We start from the raw sequence: 20,019 nt of genomic DNA on the forward strand, positions 1-20,019 counted from the left end.
GTATCATAACAACAGTATTTGTTGTATAAATCGTCTACATTCTGGGCACCGTCAGGAATTATTTCCATTGGAAACTTTGGCGTATCTTTTGATTGCATTTGTGGGCTATTTAATTAATATGTGTGATAGTTCATAATTAAACAGAACTATAGGGTTTAGTAGGTCTTACATTAACTTTGCTCTGCCATATTTCTAAAGAATCATTAATACAATAACACAACAGAAGAGTTGGAAGGGATCTTGGAGGTCTTCTAGTCCAACCCCCTGCCTAGGCAGGAAACCCCATACCGTTTCAGACAAATGGCTGTCCAACATCTTCTTAAAGACTTCCAGTGTTAGGGCATTCACAACTTCTGGAGGCAAGCTGTTCCACTGATTAATTGTTCTAACTGTCAGGAAGTTTCTCCTCAGTTCTAAGTTTATGAGAACTGGCATAGTAGTATGGAATTCCCTGTTTCAGTGCACAATATTTCCTGGAGAATTGAACACACAAGGAGATACACATTAGGAAAGAAACTTAAGTTTCACTGATCTCTTATACTTAAGGGTCATCCACACAGCAAACTTATTGTGATGTGAAGATGCCTCATTTACTATAGTATTTATTGAGAAAATATCCTGACAAGGGCACCTACAACTTGTAGGCAGACATTACAGAGATAGGCTGGAACCAGCTTGAGATGTTCCAGAGTAAAATAATGTGTTTCATGGGAAAGCAGAAGACATACCATCCATACATTCCACAGTACATGAAAAAAAGAGGAGGCCTGAGAATTAGCTACCATTTCCCATTCAGTCCAGTTCCTGGGCCTGGAGCTTGTTCTATAGTAGTATTTTGGCTGTGAAAGAGACTGGAACCATTTTCATTTTTTCACTTCTCTTGAATGGTTCCAAATCCTGAAGTTGAAAACCTGACCCAGGCTTAACCCTTTAATTCTTTTATCAAAATAAAAGCTGGAAGGGACCTTGGAGGTCTTGTAGTCCAAGCAGGAGACCCTGTACCATTTCAGACAAGTGGCCGTCCAATCTCTTAAAAGCTTCCAGTGATGAAGCATCCACAACTTCTGAAGGCAAGCTATTCCACTGATTAATTGTTCTCAATGGAATGAAGTTTCTCCTTACTACCAGGTTGCTTCTCTCCTTGATTAGTTTCCATCCATTGTTTCTTTGCTTGCCTTCTAGTGCTTTAGAAAATAAGTTGACTCCCTTCTTTGTAGCAATCCCTCAAATATTGGAACACTTCTCTCATGTCACCACAGTCCTTCTTTTCTCTAGACTAGACATACCATTTCCTGCAACCATTCTTCATATATTTTAGACTCCAGACCTGCAATCATTTTAGTTGCTCTTCTCTGCATTTCCATTCAACCCATGTCATTGGATGTGGGATTGAAAAGTCTCTGCTCTGGAATTTCCATAGTCTGGTGTGGCCTCAATATATAGCCATTTTCCTTCCCTTTCCTATCTATTTTTGTATATCCTGAGATTTTACACAATAATTAATAACATTTCTGAAATGTTGGTTCTTCAACACTATCCAATGGCTATATGAATCTGGGTAGTCACCAGATGGTAGCCAAAAGAGACAAAGTTCTCTTTAACATCACCAATAATTGATAGATCAATCAGTTCACGCAGTGTTTCTCAACCTTGTCAACTTGAAGATGTCTGGACTGGAGAATTCTGGGAGTTGAAGTCCAGACATCTTCAAGTTGACAAGGTTGAGAAACACTGAGTTAACAGATCAAAAAATATTTTGGAAAATGTACATGTGTTGCATACCTTTCTGGAATACTGGCACAGCCTAAAAGACATTGATGCATTGAGTCTGGGCTGCAAAAATTCAGTCAACTGCATTGCAGAGATGAACACTTTCCTGCCATCTAGTGGTTATAAGGTCAATAAATGGACAGTCCTTTGGGGGGGGGGGTGATTGACGAGCCCCATCACAATACGCATTCTTATAGCAAGGTGGAGTAGTGCATGGGAGACTGGTGTTCCTACAGTTGTGACATTTGAATTTTAGCCAATGGAAACTGCCAGTGAGCATCCTTGCAGTGTTACATGGAGCTCTATGGAGAGCAGCCCAGTATGGTTTATTTTAGATGTGGGTTAAGAGCATACTAAGGAAGCAATGTGATTTATGCCACCAATTTCTTCAGTACTTGTATGGCTGAGCCATCAGAATAACTGACTAGAACTCAAGGGTGCTTTCTCCGTTTTTTCTCTCTTCTTCATACAGTCTTTGCTCTCCTAATCCAGGATTAACTATGATAAATACCATATTAGATCTTGGTGGTGCTAGCTATCAAAAGTATACTGACTCCTTTCAATTAATGCCTAAATCTTTGCCTGCTTTGTTGTTGATGTTTTATGGAGGATCCAGATATCTCTTTCTTCAGTCATCCCAAATTGTTCTTCTCTCTCTCCTACAGCCTGCTCCCCTCCTCAAAATATGCAAGAAGAAAAAGAATCTAATTCATTTGCTAGTGCTACTTGGTAGTTCTTAACTAGCCATTCTTTGGGGAGGTTTCCTAACTAATAATTAATAAAAGCTGTCTCAGATATTTGTCACTAGCTCAAGTATCTCAGGCTAGATTGAAGGATGTTTAGGAAAAAAATCTTTTCTTTTAAAGGAGCAACAATTATCACAAAATTTAATTTTCAAACACGTGTTGAATATGTTCACAAAGAAGAGCATTTATGTTTTTTGCTATAAAAACCAAAAACATTTTCATAGTAAATTAGACAACAGTTTAATATCATTTCAAACAAGGTAAATGATATTGTCTTCTGATGATTCAGAAGAGTGCACTATCTTTTTTTGGGGGGGAAACAATGTCACTTTCTGCCATTTTTTAAAATTTCCCAGTTTTTAACCTATAATCCAGAGACTTCCTAGTGGTCTCCTTTCCATGGGCTAATATCATTTAACAGTTTGAATTTTAAATGATCGTAGTTATCATTTAACATACTAAGACATGTTCTGCTATTGAGAGGTCTATTTTACATGCAGAATGTAAACTCATTTTCAGTTTTCTTTCCTGATATTTCATGGTATCCAAACAAACTTATTTCACTGCATATTTGTGTAAACCAAGATTGAAGAATGCTGTGTGTGCATTAGTATTAATATATGTTCATGAATGACTATGTAGGCTGCCAAGTATGACATCCTGGCTTTCTTTACTAAGCAAAAATTGACGTCTGCCTATAACCCGAACCTAAGCAAAACTCAGCCCCTCCCAGAATGCATTGCACAGCTGAGAGGCCAAGTCAGTCTCTCCCAGCATGCACTTGGCCCCACCAGTTTCCCGAGAGCGCCCTGACAGGTAAAGGAGGTCACTGAATTCGCCATTTCCGGTGCGCAATGCAGGACGGGAATGCGAGTAGCGCTATTGGCCGGCGCTTTCCCCGCTTTTCGCCGAGATAGGCGGGCAGGAAGGAAAAGCGGCGGCCGAGGCGGCTTGGCGGGGCAAGAGATTTTTCCCGGTGAGTGTTATGCCGAACGGTCCGACTTTGTCGGGGTCGGCGCTCTCTCCCGGACGAGGCGGGCGTCGAAAAGGGATCGATTTAATGCGCGATTTGATGACGTAATAACGGCTCTGGAGACGGAGCCACCGCTGGAGTTGCGCTGGTCCATGCGCCGGCTCCTGTGGCCTCTTTCCCTTCGCCCCGGTCTAGCTCTAGCCTCTCCCGCGCCGCCCTTTATTCTCTTTAAGGGACCCTTTCACTCCTCGGCGCCCCCCAGCGGTTAGGCCTTCCGTTTAGCCCGCTCTGAGCGCTCATTGGCTCCGTTCTCTTCCGTTCCGGGGTCCGATTGGTAGTTGTGGAGATGATTGACAGGCAGCCCCAATAGGGTCATCCGCAGTGTGGGTCCCCAAAGGTAGCCTTCCCCGCCGGCCCGAGGATTGCGCCAACCCCAGCTGGCGTAAGCACGATGGCTGGCGCCGGGAACTGCCGGTTAACGTACGTGCAGTGCTGTAGTTACGGCCAGGTGTGTGTCTGGGACCAGCCAGCCCTGGGGTCTCTTGTGTCATCCGCACGAGGGGAAGTCAACAGCCAAGTCCTCTTCCTCTGGCATCCCAAAACGAGCAAATCTCCACGCCCGTTAGAGTTGCCACAAGAAGGCTTTATTATGGGCACGAAGAGCTGGAGGCAAGACCCCTAGAATACAGGAAAGAGAGAAAGCCTGGAGGTCTTGCTCCTGGCTCCCTTCTGGCACTGTCCAGATGGTTGCAACTGACAGCCTTAGGACCATACATTGGGGGGGGGGTATTGTATGCCCCTTCCCTTTAATTGCAATATTTAGGTGCTGCGAAGACACAGCAATGGTGGACCATCTTTTGACATGGAGCCTGGCTACCTGAAGAACTGCCTGCCAGTTGTTTTTGCCCATCCAGCGCAATGCAGCAGAGTGGATGTGCTCCAGGTCCCATCAAGATGACACAAAGGTCATCTTGTGGGACCCAGAAAGTGCATTTTCTTGTGCAGTGCTTCACCTCTGGAAGGAGATTTGCCCCTGAAATCCATGTGGCTTTCATCCTCTTGGTGGTCTATAAGGCCTTGAATATTTGATTCTCCATGGCTTTTGGAAAGAGCCCCTCCCTTTTGAGGGGGGTTGCGTGTGCTGAAATGGCCTGGTACATTGTTTTCCAGTTGGTCAGGCTTTTTATTTGTATTTCTGCTGTTTTTGCTTGTAAGCCACACAGGGTTGTCAGAAGGTCAGGGGTCTTCTACATTTTGAAATTAAAATTGAAGTACATGCATAAATAAAAATATGTTGGTATTTGAGGTGGAGAGCCACAAACACATAGGGTGAAGGAGAGTTTGAAGTGGGTTATTTATGCCATGGTGCATTTTTTTAGTGTCATTTTCATCTGTACCGAAAATGTGCTAATGACATTCAACTATATCTAAGAAAGCTTTGAGAGCTGCAAAAAAGGGCCTTGAATATCACATGTAATTTCAGAGCAACCAATTACTCACCCTTTGCATAAAGGCATTGTTAACAGCCTCGGTCTGATCAGTGGATGGGAAATTACCTGAGCACTTTTTAAAGAAAGATAGTGATATAAATGTTGTAAATAAAGACATGCAGTTTCATTCATGGCCACGGACCAACCATTTTTGCACCATCACTTCAGGAGATGCAGCAATGGGACTAACTTTATTTTTTATTAGTCTTTATCTATACAATTTGCTTTCCAATATTTATTGAGCTTTTTTCTGGGCCGTGCTCATAAATGGCCAATCTGGCCCTTCTTTCTTTTCCTTTGCTTTCTTGTTCCTGTTGAAAGCAACATAAGAATATATTAAATAGAGTACATGCGTTTAATCAATGGGTTTGCTTTAATTTTCTCTAATTAGTTGTAGTTAAAGACAGGAGATGTCAACCCCTTCTGCTACATGTCAGAATAGCTGAAATGGAAAGGCTGTGAGAAGTGTGTTTAAAATGCCTAAGCTATCACCACCCCAAAGTATTTCCTTCACAATGATTTTATTTCATTAAAGCATTTTTATCTTTTTTTTTTTGCTTTTTAAATTCAAAATTTAAGAATAGCTTACGTTTAGTCATTGTATCTGAGAGACTGTCTTCTCTAGGCTCAATATTCAAAAAACATGCTAAACTGGATTTCAAAATGGCTGATTTTGGATACATATATATATATATGTTTTCTGAGGTTTTCGCGGGTGTTTGTATGTACATCTTTGGTTGTTCGGGTTTTCTCCCGGGTAGAATTGGAAGTATCTTCACGACGTTTCGATGAAGTCTCATTCATCATCTTCAGGCTGGTGCTCCTGGAAGCACCAAGCCGGAAGCACCAAGCCGGAAGCACCAGCCTGAAGATGATGAATGAGACTTCATCGAAACGTCGTGAAGATACTTCCAATTCTACGCGGGAGAAAACCCGAACAACCAAAGATGTACATATATATATATATATATATATATATATATATATATATATATATATATATATATCCATGTTATAGGACTCCATGTTATATCCATGTCTATATATATATATATATATATATATATATATATATATATATATATATATATATATATAATGTATATACATATATATATATATATACACACATATGTATGTATATATATATATATATATATATATATATATATATATATATATATATATATATATATATATATATATATATATATATCCATGTTATAGGACTCCTGTTGTTTCCATCTGCTTCTGAGTTGAATTTTTGAACTGGAAGATTTTTTTTAAAAAAAATATGGCTTCAGAAGATGGAAACTTATTTACCAAGATACTTGGTATAATGCCTTCTATTTTTACTATTATTAAGCAGTTGTGTTTCCTATTTGAAATTTTCACCTTGGCAAAAATCCATGTCCACTTTTTCCTGATCTTTTTCCTAGACAAATTTATTAGCCATGGAAGCTGAAGAGACGATGGATTGTATTCAGGAATTTCCAGAACATTATAAAGTAATTTTGGACAGATTAAATGAACAGCGGGAGCAGGATCAATTTACAGACATCACTTTGATTGTGGATGGTATGTTATGATGATGCAAACAAAGTCAAATTAGGCACGCTTCAATCCAGGTCTACTCCACAGAAACGTTAATCTGAAGTATCTGGTTATAAATTAAAATTGAAATTATTTAAGGAGCAATTCTCTGCCACCTGTAAAGCTGGATAGAGAACTGTTGGATTTGGTGAAAGGTAGAGGGAGTGTGGGGAGAGAGGAGAGAGAGAGATGCTTCTAAAATTCTCCTTGGAGGGTAGGAACCCTTTTTCTTACCATGATTTCCTTGCCAGTCTTGTTAGTTTTTCTTCTTCCTCTTAACTGTGCTAAAACCTGCATAGTGTATTTCTTCATACTGCAAGCAGTAGAACAGGGAGCTCTCTCACCTCCTCTGCTCAGATGAAGCCAGCGGACTTTTAAAATTGGCAGTAGTTCTGTTCTAAATCTTCCATCAAACTGCTCTCAAAATTGCTATAAGATTGCTCTGTTACATGAAGTGGGTGGAGCCTGGGTCATTTAACCTAAAGGTTAAAGTTTTAAAATTAATTATATACATTTCTAGGAAATAAATATAACTCTGGAGCTTGGGAGGACCAAAATCAATATACATATAATTGGGGCCCACAAATTTGTAAGAGACGAATTGTGTTATGCTACAGACTATTAGGTCCTTAAAACAAATTACAAATATCTTTAGGAGTGTTGGAACTTAAAATTTCTCAGCAGGTCATCTGAAAGCTTTTATTTGCACTATCTTTCTTTTATAAAGTTGAAACAACAGCAAAACTTGTTAAGTACTTGTAAGTGTAAGAAAGAGAGTCTTGTTGGAGAGGTTTTTTTTGAGAACCATGACTGGTCAACAATAGACATTGCATTATCAATTAACATAAATTTGATATTACATATTTCTTCTTACTTCCAATAATATCCAACATGGGATTTCATATAGTATGGTGACATTGTTTTTCATTTCCAGGTCATCATTTTAAAGCTCATAAAGCTGTTCTCGCTGCTTGCAGTCAGTTTTTCTACAAATTCTTCCAAGACTTCACTCAGGAGCCTCTAGTAGAAATTGAAGGTAATTTACTGGTTCAGTCATGTACAGAAATACTAGGGGATATAATATAAAAGGGCTCATGGAATGCTTTGGAAGTCACCCACTGTGGTAGACATAATATCATAGCAGGATTACAAAAGAAAAAAAACTGACTGTGGTTTAACTCCAGGCAACTTTTCTTTACACTAGTTCTTACTACTGAATTGTGTAGTAAGGTTTAATCAATCTTGGAAGTCAACCAGACTGTTAAGACCTTTTGTGCCCCCTTCCCCTACTTTTGTTACATGTTGCTCCAAAACCAATATTCTCCATTTTGGAAGTACAAGAGCCAGAATAGTGATCAATGCAGTTGTTGCATTGGGCTGTCAACAAACGTAGAGGACACGAAGATACTGAAAGAGAATAGAAGGATTTGTAATTCAGCCTAGTTTTGATGGTGTTACATTTTCTGATGCCTTATTCTTTTTTTCTTTTTTTTGTATCTTCACTGGCTGCATTTTAAAAAAAAACTTGCTTGGTCGACACTAATTGAACATTGTTTGTTAAACTATTTCTATTTTGATGCTGTTTTATATATTCTGTGAGACCCTCATTAATTATTATAAACTGTTCCCAGTGTTTCAAATCTGTTTTCTAGATAAAATCAGTTTGTGGTCCAAAGGAGTATTCTGGCTGATGAACTAGTATTTGCCGTGTTATACTTCTGTCTCAGTCAAGTGAAACATTCCTTCTGCTTGGATAATGTTTTTAATTTGGAAAAAAAGATCATTCTCTTTTCTCCAAATTTAGTAATTATCCTAGAAGACAGTTCTTTAGTAACACATTAATAGTTTGAGTTTTAGATGTTTTGTGTAAGATTTGTCAGTTTATTTGTTAAGCTTCTTTATCTAATGCCAAGTTTTAGTTTATATCTATACACTATTTGGCTCTTTTGGCTGCAAAATAAAATTATCAGGCAATCCTCAGTTCAGGACATTTGTTTGAAATCACAATGGTACTGAAGGAGTGGTGGTTATGACCAGTCCTCTTAAGTCCCAGCTACTCCAACACCACTGTGTGACTGTGATTTAGTCTTACCTGTTGGCTTCATACAAGCAAAGTCAATGGACATCCTCACCCTTTCCCTGAGCCATGTTGTGGTTGTGCTGAGCATCCTTGGCTATTCACACCCACCCCTCACCTGACAGGAGCTATTCCAAGCCCCCCCCCCCCGGCTTGCAACACATCACGCACCCTCCCCCCCTTCGACACACAAACACACGCACACACATCATTCCTGAGCCTTGCTGCCCTCACATTGTGCCTCCCTGGCCATTTGTGCACCCTCTCTCACCCTCCAGCAGCCACAAGCCCTATCATGCTTGCACCATGCCTTCCTAGTACTCATGCACCTTCTTGAGCTTCTTTGTGCTTGAACCAGGCCTCCCTTATCCAATGTAGCAGTCGTCACACCAAGCCCTGCCGAGTTTGTACCATGTCTCCTTGCTACTACTCCCTACAACTGCTACCTCACGCACCCTCTGCTAACCAGCAGCAGCCACCTCCAGGCCAAGATTTCGGACAAACTGGGATAGATTCATAAAAGCAGTGAAGATAATCAGATGTCCTATGAAGTCAGACTGAATAAGTTTGCCCTATTTGTCCTTGAATATAGAAGCTGAAGGAGAGAGAATACCTTTCAAATAGCTGGAAGGGATGCCCCACAGAAGAAAGCCAATGTTTATTTTTCTTTATCCCAAAATTCTGGACTTGGAATAATGGATTTAAATCACAAGGAGACAGATTCCAATTGATTGCTAGGGCAAGGTTTTTTTAACAGTAAGAACACTTTCCCAATTAAAGAAGTAATAAACTATTGTTGTTGTTTTCCGGGTGCGATTCAAGGTATTAATTATAACCTTTAAAGCGCTCCATGGCTTAGGTCCAGGGTACCTGCGAGACCACCTACTGCCACCAGTAGCCTCCCACCGTCCAGTACGATCCCACAGAGTTGGCCTCCTCAGGGTGCCGTCGGCCAGACAGTGTTGGCTGGTGACCCCCAGGGGGAGAGCCTTCTCTGTGGGAGCGCCTTCCCTCTGGAATGAGCTGCCCCCGGAGCTTCGCATAATCCCCGACCTCCGGTCCTTCCGACGCGCCCTAAAATGTTGGCTTTTCCAGCAAGCCGGCCTGGCCTGTTAATTTTAACTCATTTTTAAATGTATTGTTCCATAAATTCTATTTGTTTTTTTGGATATATATTTAATTTCTTTTTAACTTTTGGGGTGTGTGTTTTTTAATGTTGTACGCCGCCCTGAGTCCTTTGGGAGAAGGGCGGCATATAAATCCAATAAAAACAAAACAAACAAACAAACAATTTTCAATTAAGGTGTTTAGGAAGCTGCTGGATAGTTGACTGTTGTGATTTTTTTTTTAATCTTCAAATTGTTCTTCATTAAACATGCATTCTAGAGTGAGACTAAATTGCCCATTTCAGATCTGTGAATGTGTGAAGTTACCTTTATTTATTGTTTTACAAAGCTTGGATTTCTGTTTTCATTCCACTACGGACTATTAGATCACTAGATATTTTTTTGAAAAACCCAATTTGTAGTTCAAGAGAAAGAGAGAAGATCCTGGTCCAATGATGAAACAGTAACCAGTTTCTAGTACATCAATACCCATTAAAAGTTGGAATACTGACAGATGCCATGTAATGTAAATACTTGATCCAGCAAAAAATATTTTATATTCTTCAGCAAGAGTACATAATCACAATTTTATCAAAATTAATTTTAATACAACCTAGGCAGGAATATTAGTTTCTGCCTAAGAATTTTTAATAGATTTTAAAATATTGAGTCTACAAATTAATTACATGGTGATGTCATCTTCAAATCCGTTTCAACACCTGATAATTACATAGACATGCAATTTTCTAGACATCATCTGGTTTCCTTGCCCAAGTCGAGATTAGAACTCCCTGTTTCTAGTCCAGGGCCTTAACCATTAGAGCAAACCAACTTTTATTTATTATTATCAACCTAAACAATGTACTGAAGGGTGAAGTTTATGGATCATAATCAATTACAAAAATCCAGTGCAAGTTGATGGGTTGCTTTGAATTTTTATGAGGCTAAGAAAGAGTAACTGGCCCAAGGTCACCCAGATGGCTTCCATGCCTTAGAGAAACTAGGATCTTTTTCTCTCTGCTCCCTAGCACCTTAACCATGATAGGACATTGGTTCTCAGACAACTTATATACTGAATATTTGTATAAAAATAGGCCCAAAATACTGAACAGTCAGCTCATCTTTGCTTTAGATATGTATGAAAATAACTGTTCTTATCCTGTTCTCATAGTGCACATCTATAATGATTTTTTCATATTTGGAGATGTTATAGCTTTTAATTTTGAAATATAGGAAATGACCATTTGTTGTAGAAAAGTGCTAGATATTATGTTCCTGAAAAGCAACTCTTGTGCAACAAATATGATATTTTACAGCCACAAACTTGTGAAAAATGAGCGAGTTCTATATTTTGTCTTTTGTCCACAATCAGGTGTAAGTAACATGGCCTTTCGTCATTTAATTGAGTTTACATATACTGCAAAACTAATGGTCCAAGGAGAAGAGGAAGCAAATGATGTCTGGAAAGCAGCTGAGTATCTTCAGATGTTAGAAGCCATTAAAGCACTTGAAATCAGGTGAGTGTAGTCAAATTACATTTTCATTCACTTTTGAGGTGTCTCTGGAATATGACAGTGCTGCTGGGAAATTTTATATATACACCTTGCAGTGTTTGCAGCTGAAAAGGCAACTTGATAGGGAAACACACCCAATTCTTACTCCCAGGAGAAACTGTGAGGTTTATTCATTTTCCTGTATATTCTTTTTTAAGCACATGTTCCCAATCTAAAATATGTGCATCCTGGAAAAACCATAACATATAGTTGGGCCAAGCATGATTCTTGATTTGCTTGAAGGCATTTAGGCTGCACAGTAAAGTAGACTTTATGATGCTGAACATATGTAAGTTGAAACAAACAATAGATGATAGAATCTAGTGTTTTAATGCAATAAATTGAGATGAGGAACTAGGGGTTATCATTGTGATATTGCTGGCCTTCATCTCCCATAGTCCCTGACAGTTAGCCACGGTGTCTAGGACTGAGGACAACTGAAGCCTAACAACATCTGGATGGCAAGAGGATTCCACGTCTGTTAGTGAATAAGCCTCTGTGTACAGTTTTAATGTGTGTAGAATAAAATGTTGTTGAAAGCCAAGCACTACTATTTAATGTTTTGCAGAATGCAGAAGAGTTATGGTCTCCCTTCAAAGAGCTTGCAGTCTAAATGAACTGGGCAGAACGTATTTGATCATAGAGGACCAGGCTTTATAAAGAAATAGCTGGGGTATGTTATTCTGGGAATCGAATCTGAATTCGAACTTGCACCCCTGGCAACCCAGTTGGATGGGAGGAAAGCATAATCAGAACTAAATAAGTTGAGAGAGCTAGGGATTTAAGGAGCTTTCAGAAAAAAGTGTAGTCGGTGGATAATGTTGAAAAAAGGGAGACCATTTTCTGTATGGAGAAGTCACCATGGAAAATAAGCATAAAATCATGACAGACAAAGACAGATGCACTTAGGTACAGTAGAGAGATTAGAAATAACAGTTGATAGGAATCAGCAGATAGACAGACTAGCTGATTCTGGAAGAATTTGCCAGGCTGATACGGTTGTAAAAGTGATAAAAATAAAAGATTGAAATATAGAGATTGTGTTAACATTATGCTGGTGAACACCACCAGTGTTAAATATAGTATTTTTAGCAGTGCCAGCTAAGGCTATGTGGCATTCAAGGAATGGCTTGTAAGTGGGTACCAACTATGGGAGGAGTTCTGCCTTGCCTATATCCTCTTCCCTGATAAGACTTAACCAGGGAATACAGCCACATAAAATTTGTTCAATTTATGAAGAGAGAACAAGGAGTATCAGCTTACTAGCATGGGAATTGTGGGAGAGAATTGAGCAAGGACTGGGTGGAGAAATTCCCAAGTACTTGGGTCATCACAAACCATGGCTAGCGGAAGAATAACTTGTACTACTCAACTGTCAAGGAATGTCTAAACCAATGCTTCTTAACCATGGTCACTTAAGTTGCATGGACCTCAACTCTCAGAATTCTGCAGCCAGCAAGCTGGCTGGGTTTTTTTGTAAGTCTACATGTTAAGTTCTCCAGGTTGAGAAGCACTATTATAGACAACCACAAAGTTTCTGTAACTGCCCACTCAGGGCTGGTAGATACTAATGGGACATCAGGGAGTATTACTACACGTTAACTGGGAAAGAAGTACAAGCCTTATCTCCAAAACACCAGACTTTGGAAAATAAGTAGAGAAAGCTTATGCTTAAACAACATGGAATGCTCAACCGTTAATGCCGGAATTCTAGAAAAGTGGAGAATGGGAGACACAGCCAGTAGAAGAAGAAAGATCCTTCTTAACTAATAAAATGCAGGATATTTTAAATCTGATATAGCAATATTATTACACAGTCTTCTTGTTAAAGGCATTAAGGTGCTATTCAACATGAGTATTTGTGATTCTGATTGGCTACCGCATCACAAATGTGCAAATGAAGGAACATTCTGATCAGAAACTTTACCCCAAAATTCTGGGAATCTGTTCCTAACATGCTACTAAAGTTCAGAAAAGCTTTGAAATCCCTTACAAACTAGCATTTGACAAATCAATCATCATAAGACTGAAACCTGAATAAACTTACATAGCTTTGATACGTTGGTAGAAGTTGCATATATTGCCATGGACAATATTTGTGGACATCCTTTTCCCTTATGATTTAATCTTGTTTAAGTATCAGGAATTGCTTAGAAGCAATTTTCATTTCCCCAATCCTTCACTTTAAGGAGAATACATTCCTGCTATCAAGTCTAAGTATAGCAAAACATTGCTTCTTTAGCAGTGTTGTAGCACTTAACTTTAATCCTGCTTCTTGTTCAGCCCTATATCAGTAGCCAACTTACTTTGACTCTTTTTCATTTTTCATGCCTTACTATGTCCTTTATGGTGTTCTCTAGGAATAAGGAAAACACATCATCGCTTGAATCAAATCAAGTTCAAGATAAAAATAAAGCCAAAAAGAGGAAGATAGCAGAGACCTCTAATGTTATTACTGAAACACTGCCTTGTGCAGAATCTGAACCAGTTGAAATTGAGGTGGAGATTGCCGAAGGAGCTCTGGATGTGGAGGAAAATAACATTGAGTCTCTTGAGGAAGTGGCTTCTGGTGAACAGCCAATAAAGTACATACAGACTACAGGTACTTCAGATGACTCTGCTTTGGCTCTTCTGGCAGATATCACCAGCAAGTTCCGCCATGGAGAAAGGAAAAATGAAATTCAGGAGGAATGTGACAACTTATCTGATCCAATGGGCAAACATGTGGAAGGCATTGAGATCATGGAACTTCAGCTGTCGCATGTCAACAATCTTTTCCATTGTGAAAAATGCAATCGCACATTTAAATTCCTTTACCACTTTAAGGAGCATATGAAAACACATTCCACCGAAAGCTACAAGTGTGATCTATGCAACAAAAGATACTTGCGTGAGAGTGCGTTGAAGCAGCACCTTACTTGTTACCACCTTGATGAAGGTGGAACAAACAAAAAACAAAGACCTGGCAAAAAAATACACGTTTGCCAATACTGTGATAAGCAGTTTGATCACTTTGGACATTTTAAAGAACATCTTCGGAAACACACAGGTACCTGCAATTTTAGTTGTATACTGGCTACATCTCTTTCCGTAATTCTGCCCAGAGATGCTAAACTCTTCAATACGATATACCTTAAGGCTGTGCAGTGCTTTAGATTCAATGGCAAAAAAAGTGCTTCCGAAGTGTGAGGATGTGAATGTAGATAACTTTGAACCAAGCACATCTTTTCCTACCATGGTGCACCAATTGTAGCCACTTCTTCCAGGCATAAGGCAAGAATAAGCTACAGACGGTGAGGTTTCAATTCCAAGGTTTGAAGAGAAACAGGAAAACATTTGCTTTTGGTCTTGGTTATCTATAGTTTATTTTCCTATATGAAGTGGCAGAGTGGTGGTGTTTACTCCTGGAGTGATTAACAAATTGGGTAAGCATAATCTATGTTTTTCTTTGAGTTGGTATATATTGACTGGAAACAAAACTCCATGGAGCATTGAATTATGATATAAATTCCAGAAAGAGTCCCATGGTTGAAGATTTGAACAAATCGGATGGAAATTGCTGGGTTCTTTTTTTTTTCCTTGAGCTTGAAGAAATCTGAATAATTAGATTGAATGTAATAACTAGATAAGCAAAATAGTCTTTTATCCTAAGAGAGCTGCTTGTTTTGGCTTTACTTAAAGGAGTAGTGTAAGATGAAGTAAGGTTTTCTGATACATCTTTGAGGAACTATTGGTTCAGCCATATTAACAATGAAAATAAATTTCACAATAATTTGATATGTGTTCTCATATGGTTTCATTAATGTATAAATTTATGAAGTGTATTGAATGGAAATGTAGTTCTTCATTTGATATTTTGTATTATACTTGCAACTCTCCTTGATTTGAACTCCCAACAACTTTAATCAGTGTGGTCACAACCGAGGCATTATCTTAACCGAAATGTATTATCTTTTCATATCTTATGTCAGTGATTTGCCCATTATAGCCTGATATTACCTTAGGACATTTTTCAATTTCTGGAATGAATTTATAGTTCGAAATAGTGTCTTAATTTTCAATGCAGCAATCTACCTTGCTTTATCTTACAGATGGAATGTAATAGATGACTGATCCTGTATGGTGGTCTTTAAATGAATTGTTGTTTCTATTTACCTTGATAGGTGAAAAACCATTTGAATGTCCAAATTGCCACGAACGTTTTGCTAGAAACAGCACCCTCAAATGTCACTTGACAGCATGCCAGTCTGGTGCAGGTGCTAAAAAGGGACGGAAGAAGCTTTATGAATGCCAGGTTCGTAACAAAGAAAATGATTGGGTTTGAATTTCTTAACGTCATAGTAGCAAAATTAAGGAGGAATTTGATGGAGGAACAACATGATCTTCTGCTTTTCTTAATATCTTATTTTAAAACTATTTTTGTACCAGGAAAACGTAAAGAATAGATAGGTGAGAGTCCCAAAGATGTTTTTTTTTCCCAAAAGGCAACCTGGACTTCTTGGGGGGTTTTTTGTCTTTGAAAATAGATGCTTAGGAAGGGATAAAAAGATTATTGTTATCCCTCATCTATCTTCAGTTAGAACTTAAGAAACTTCTGGGATGAGAAACGAAACATTCTCATCCCAGAAGTTTCTTAAGTTCTAACTGAAGATAGATGAGGGATAACAATCTTTTTATCCCTTCCTAAGCATCTATTAGGAAACTAATCAAAGCTGAGGAACTACCTAAATGGCTATTGGGTATCTCCTTGATGCTGCTCTTCTTCCAAGATATTGATTTCTTCCAAGAGATGGAAGTTTTTTTTTAAAAAAAATACTTTGCCCTCAACTCTAGAGCAATAAAACCTTTTGACCTTCAGGAATATGCTGACTGTTGTGTGGCCTGAGCTAGAAACTAGAAAAGACAGAGCCTCTTTTTTTTTTCATGGGGGAGTCGGGGATTTTGAAAGAATAAAATGGATATTTAAACATTTTTCAAGGCTTAAAACTCTCCAAACCCTGTATACAAGAGAAACAACTGCCTAGTTTTTGTCTCATCCACTCTTTTATAGCAAATCTACAGATTTTTTTTTCTTCAACTTCCTTGCTGTTACTCTGTATTTAGCAAACCAGGAGTGTCAAACGCAAGGCCTGCGGGCCGGGGTGCTTAGATCTGGACCGTGGGGCCGCCCTGGACACAGCAAAGGACCAGCCTGCAGTGCCCCTACACCGCCTTCCTGAGCTCCGTTTTTGGCTATGACGGTCTCTTGCAGCCTTCTGCCAGCAAAAATGGAGCCCGGGCAGCCCCCCCCCCCCGACCTCCGTTTTTGCTGGCATAGGGCTTCAGGAGGTTGTCTTAGCCAAAAACAGAGGCCATTTGCTGGCACAGGACGCTATTGCAGCCAAAAACGCAGCCTAGACAAGTGACAAGGAGCTCGCCACACCCACCCTGACCACGCTCACCCCCGGTCCCCTGGAGTCAAAACACAACCCTGATGCAGCACTCAATGAAATCAAGTTTGATAGCCCTATAGTCAACAGAAGCTTTATTATGTCTCCTTCAGACAAGTTTGATTCTTGGTGATGTCATGTCCTCCCACCCACCCCCCACCCCCCAGCCTATCTTTTAGTTTGCTTTTTTGTTACATTGCTTATATTTTATTACATCTAATTCAGTGGATTCCTGGCAGCTCACATTATACTATGGGAGTAGTTTGCCATTGCCTTCTTCCGGGATGATTTTCCAATTTTCCAGTCTAAATCACATTTCCTGGAAATCCCCCATCTAGCAGGACCCGCTGCTGCTTAGCTTCCTCGATTGGATGAGGCTGCCACTTGCTGGGAACAAAAATGCATTGCCTGCGGTCATATCAGGATAACAATATTCTCTGTTGACGATGAACCACGAGACAGGATCTCTTTGGGTATATTTAAACCATGATCCTGTTTTTTTATGGGAGGATCCACAGAGCCAAGAGACATCATGACTTAGCACATTAAATAAAAAGTATTGCCTTGTTTGAGGGAGGGAGGGAAGAAAGGGAGGAAGGACAAAGGGATGCCAGATCAGCCTATTTGCAGGGTCATTCCACTCTATTGAATCTCCTCTAGACCTTGCAGTTCAGGGCTTCAGCAAAAAAATCCTTAAAACCTGAAATGGATTGACGTGTCAGGAGATGGTCCAGTTCTAAATCAACTTGTTTTACTCTTGGATCAAGTGAATTTTCACATCCAAAATCATCAGCCGTATATTAAATGTTTGAATAGTTTTCCTAAAATCACTCTGCCTTTGCTCTTTCAGGTCTGCAACAGTGTGTTTAACAGCTGGGATCAGTTCAAGGACCATTTGGTAATACACACAGGTGACAAACCCAACCACTGTACCTTATGTGATGTTTGGTTCATGCAAGGCAGTGAACTCCGGAGGCATCTGCAAGATATGCACAACATTTCAGAGCGAATAGTATCTGAGGATATTCTTCCAGTGGACAGTGATCCAGTGGCGTCCATGACAATTATAGAGCAGGTGGAACAAGTTCACGTCTTGCCCGTAATTCAGGTCCAGGTGGATCCAGCCCAAGTGACTGTGGAACAGGTACATCCAGATTTGATACAGAATAATCAAGAAAAACATGAACAAATAGCAGAGCTGCAAGAGCAGGTTGAAATAAGCTACTTAGAGGTTGAACACATTCAGACTGAACAAGGTACTGAAGTACACATGGAAGAGCTGGATGTGGAACATGTGAACCAGTTACAAATGGAAGAAGTTCAGGCTCAGCTTATGGAGGAACATGATCTAGAACAGGGAGAGTCAGTGCCCATGGATCAAGAATTGACAGCAAGCACATCTGTTCAGGTGGACGAGGTGGAAGCACATGGAATAGATCATGAAGAATCTGATTTAAAAACTCAGCCAATAATGGCAACGCAAGAGGAAAAAGTGGAGAGCTAAACAATTTTGATTGCATTATATGTGATTTGGGGGGAAAAAGTTAATACCAAATTATTTTTGTTAAATTACTTGTTTGACTTTTGCCCTACCCATGGGACAGCTCTCTTGTATCGGTGCCCTTAGGAAAGTGAACAGGTGGACCAAAGTTAGAATATTTGATTGAACTCCCCTTCTTTATTTCTAGGAAGGAAAAAACCCTTTTGTGTGTGTGTGTGTGTTTTCTTAAAAAACCACGGAGCAAAGGCTATTCTGGAGATGAACAGCTTTGTGTGAAGTTTAATTGTAGAGTTTTGCTAGATTATACTGTTTTGTCATTGTGAGAAATTTCTGAAACAAGTTCTATTTTCCTTTCAGAATATGAGTTTAGTGTTAAAATGGCAATGTTAGTATGGATTATCTATAAATTTGGGTAATCTGCTTTAAGAAAAAAGATACTTTTCCTTCTTTCCCATTTAATATTTTGCAATAGTTGCATTATTTGCTGATGTTCCTAACTTTAAGCACTATTTTCAAGGTCTAGAAGATTATTGGGATGGAGGTAGAGTGTGCTTAGGTTTTGTGAATACAAAAAAAAAAACAAAAAACCTTCGTGCCTTCACACAATAAAGTAATTAAACTTCCACAAAGCTTTTACAATTCTTACAAAGCTAATACAAAAGGCAGTGTACATAGTACTGTATAGTGCTTTGTAATCTTGCTTTCACTTGTTCGCTATCAGGGTTTTTTTCTGCATTAAAATAAACTTGGATGGGAGAAAATGGACTGAACACTGGCAATTGAAAGGGCCAATTATATTGGGAAAATGCAGCTGCATCTGTAACAAGATATGAGTTGGCTAATAGGTTGCACTGGCATCTTATCACCAGATTTTTATTTTTTAGAAAAAAAAGGGTACATTTTATATTTAAAGGAAAAACATTAAAAATACGAAGTAAATGTGTCTACGCAATGCATCAGGCTACTGTTTTATTATTTAAACTTTATGACCCATGATTGAAAGATCTTGTGCTTAAAAGGTTTGAAAAAAATCCAAAGCCATAAGTATGAGTGTTTTAACTGTGGATTTACAGACGTAGGAGTGTAAATATTTTAATCAGTATTATTGGACAATAAAACAGTACCTATCCATAAGCTTTCAGTCAATGCAGTACTATTTTCTTTGGGGATGGATATAGTTTTGAGGGGGGAGGGATGAATTTTTCATCACTGTAAATTCCACAGCTACTTTTTTTTTGAAGCTGACCAACCTTCAGTTAGATACATTTCACTCAGACCAGCCCTGAGAATTGTGGAAAGTACAATCAATTCATTTTGAGGTTACCGGGGTTCTTCTCTCAAAGAAACTGCAGGGGGTCCTGGTTCTTCGACAACCATATGGACATTACATCTGTCTTCAATTCATTAGTGCCAACCAAAGACTTTTTGTTATCTGAAGTGATGCCTTCCATCTTTGTCTAAGGCTTATATGCTAAAGATTGATGAGAGACCCATAGTTACCAGGCAAATCAAGACTTGTAACTTCCATTGTCCCTAGATTTGATGGCACTTTGAAATTCAACATTTGGAAGACACTCCCTGCTTTGGAAAAATATATAGTACCAGTACAGTGGCCTCTGGGAGCAGGATGGCTCACCGGGTTAGAACGCTGGATTGGAAATCAGCAGCTTCACTTTAGAGATCCATTGCTGCTGTGGGGCAGGGTGAGTTCCCATCACACGCACTAGTTCCCGTTGACCCAGCAGTTCAAAAGCAGGGGACCGCAAGTAGATGAGTACCAC

The 20,019-nt window shown here is 39.3% G+C and overlaps 2 protein-coding genes across 4 annotated transcripts in view; one reads left to right on the forward strand and one right to left on the reverse strand.

The window, feature by feature from the left end:
• Positions 1–20,019, reverse strand: part of TMEM267 (transmembrane protein 267) — a 437,091-nt gene that overhangs the window by 266,995 nt on the left and 150,077 nt on the right. The window lies entirely within an intron of this gene.
• On the forward strand, positions 3,317–19,367 carry ZNF131 (zinc finger protein 131). 3 transcript variants are annotated; one of them, XM_081941375.1, is made up of 7 exons: positions 3,317–3,492; positions 6,419–6,557; positions 7,507–7,608; positions 11,128–11,272; positions 13,669–14,357; positions 15,472–15,602; positions 17,588–19,367. In XM_081941375.1, the coding sequence occupies exons 2-7, from the start codon at positions 6,434–6,436 to the stop codon at positions 18,239–18,241; spliced, it is 1,845 nt and encodes a 614-aa protein (XP_081797501.1). In that variant the 5' UTR covers positions 3,317–3,492; positions 6,419–6,433; the 3' UTR covers positions 18,242–19,367. The 3 variants fall into 3 exon arrangements, with proteins under 3 accessions (XP_081797501.1, XP_081797500.1, XP_081797502.1); XM_081941374.1 differs by lacking the exon at positions 3,317–3,492 and adding an exon at positions 3,847–3,997; XM_081941376.1 differs by lacking the exon at positions 3,317–3,492 and adding an exon at positions 3,854–3,969.

This window comes from Natrix helvetica, assembly GCF_964273705.1.
Source record: "Natrix helvetica genome assembly, chromosome: 2".
Lineage (NCBI taxonomy): Eukaryota > Metazoa > Chordata > Lepidosauria > Squamata > Natricidae > Natrix > Natrix helvetica.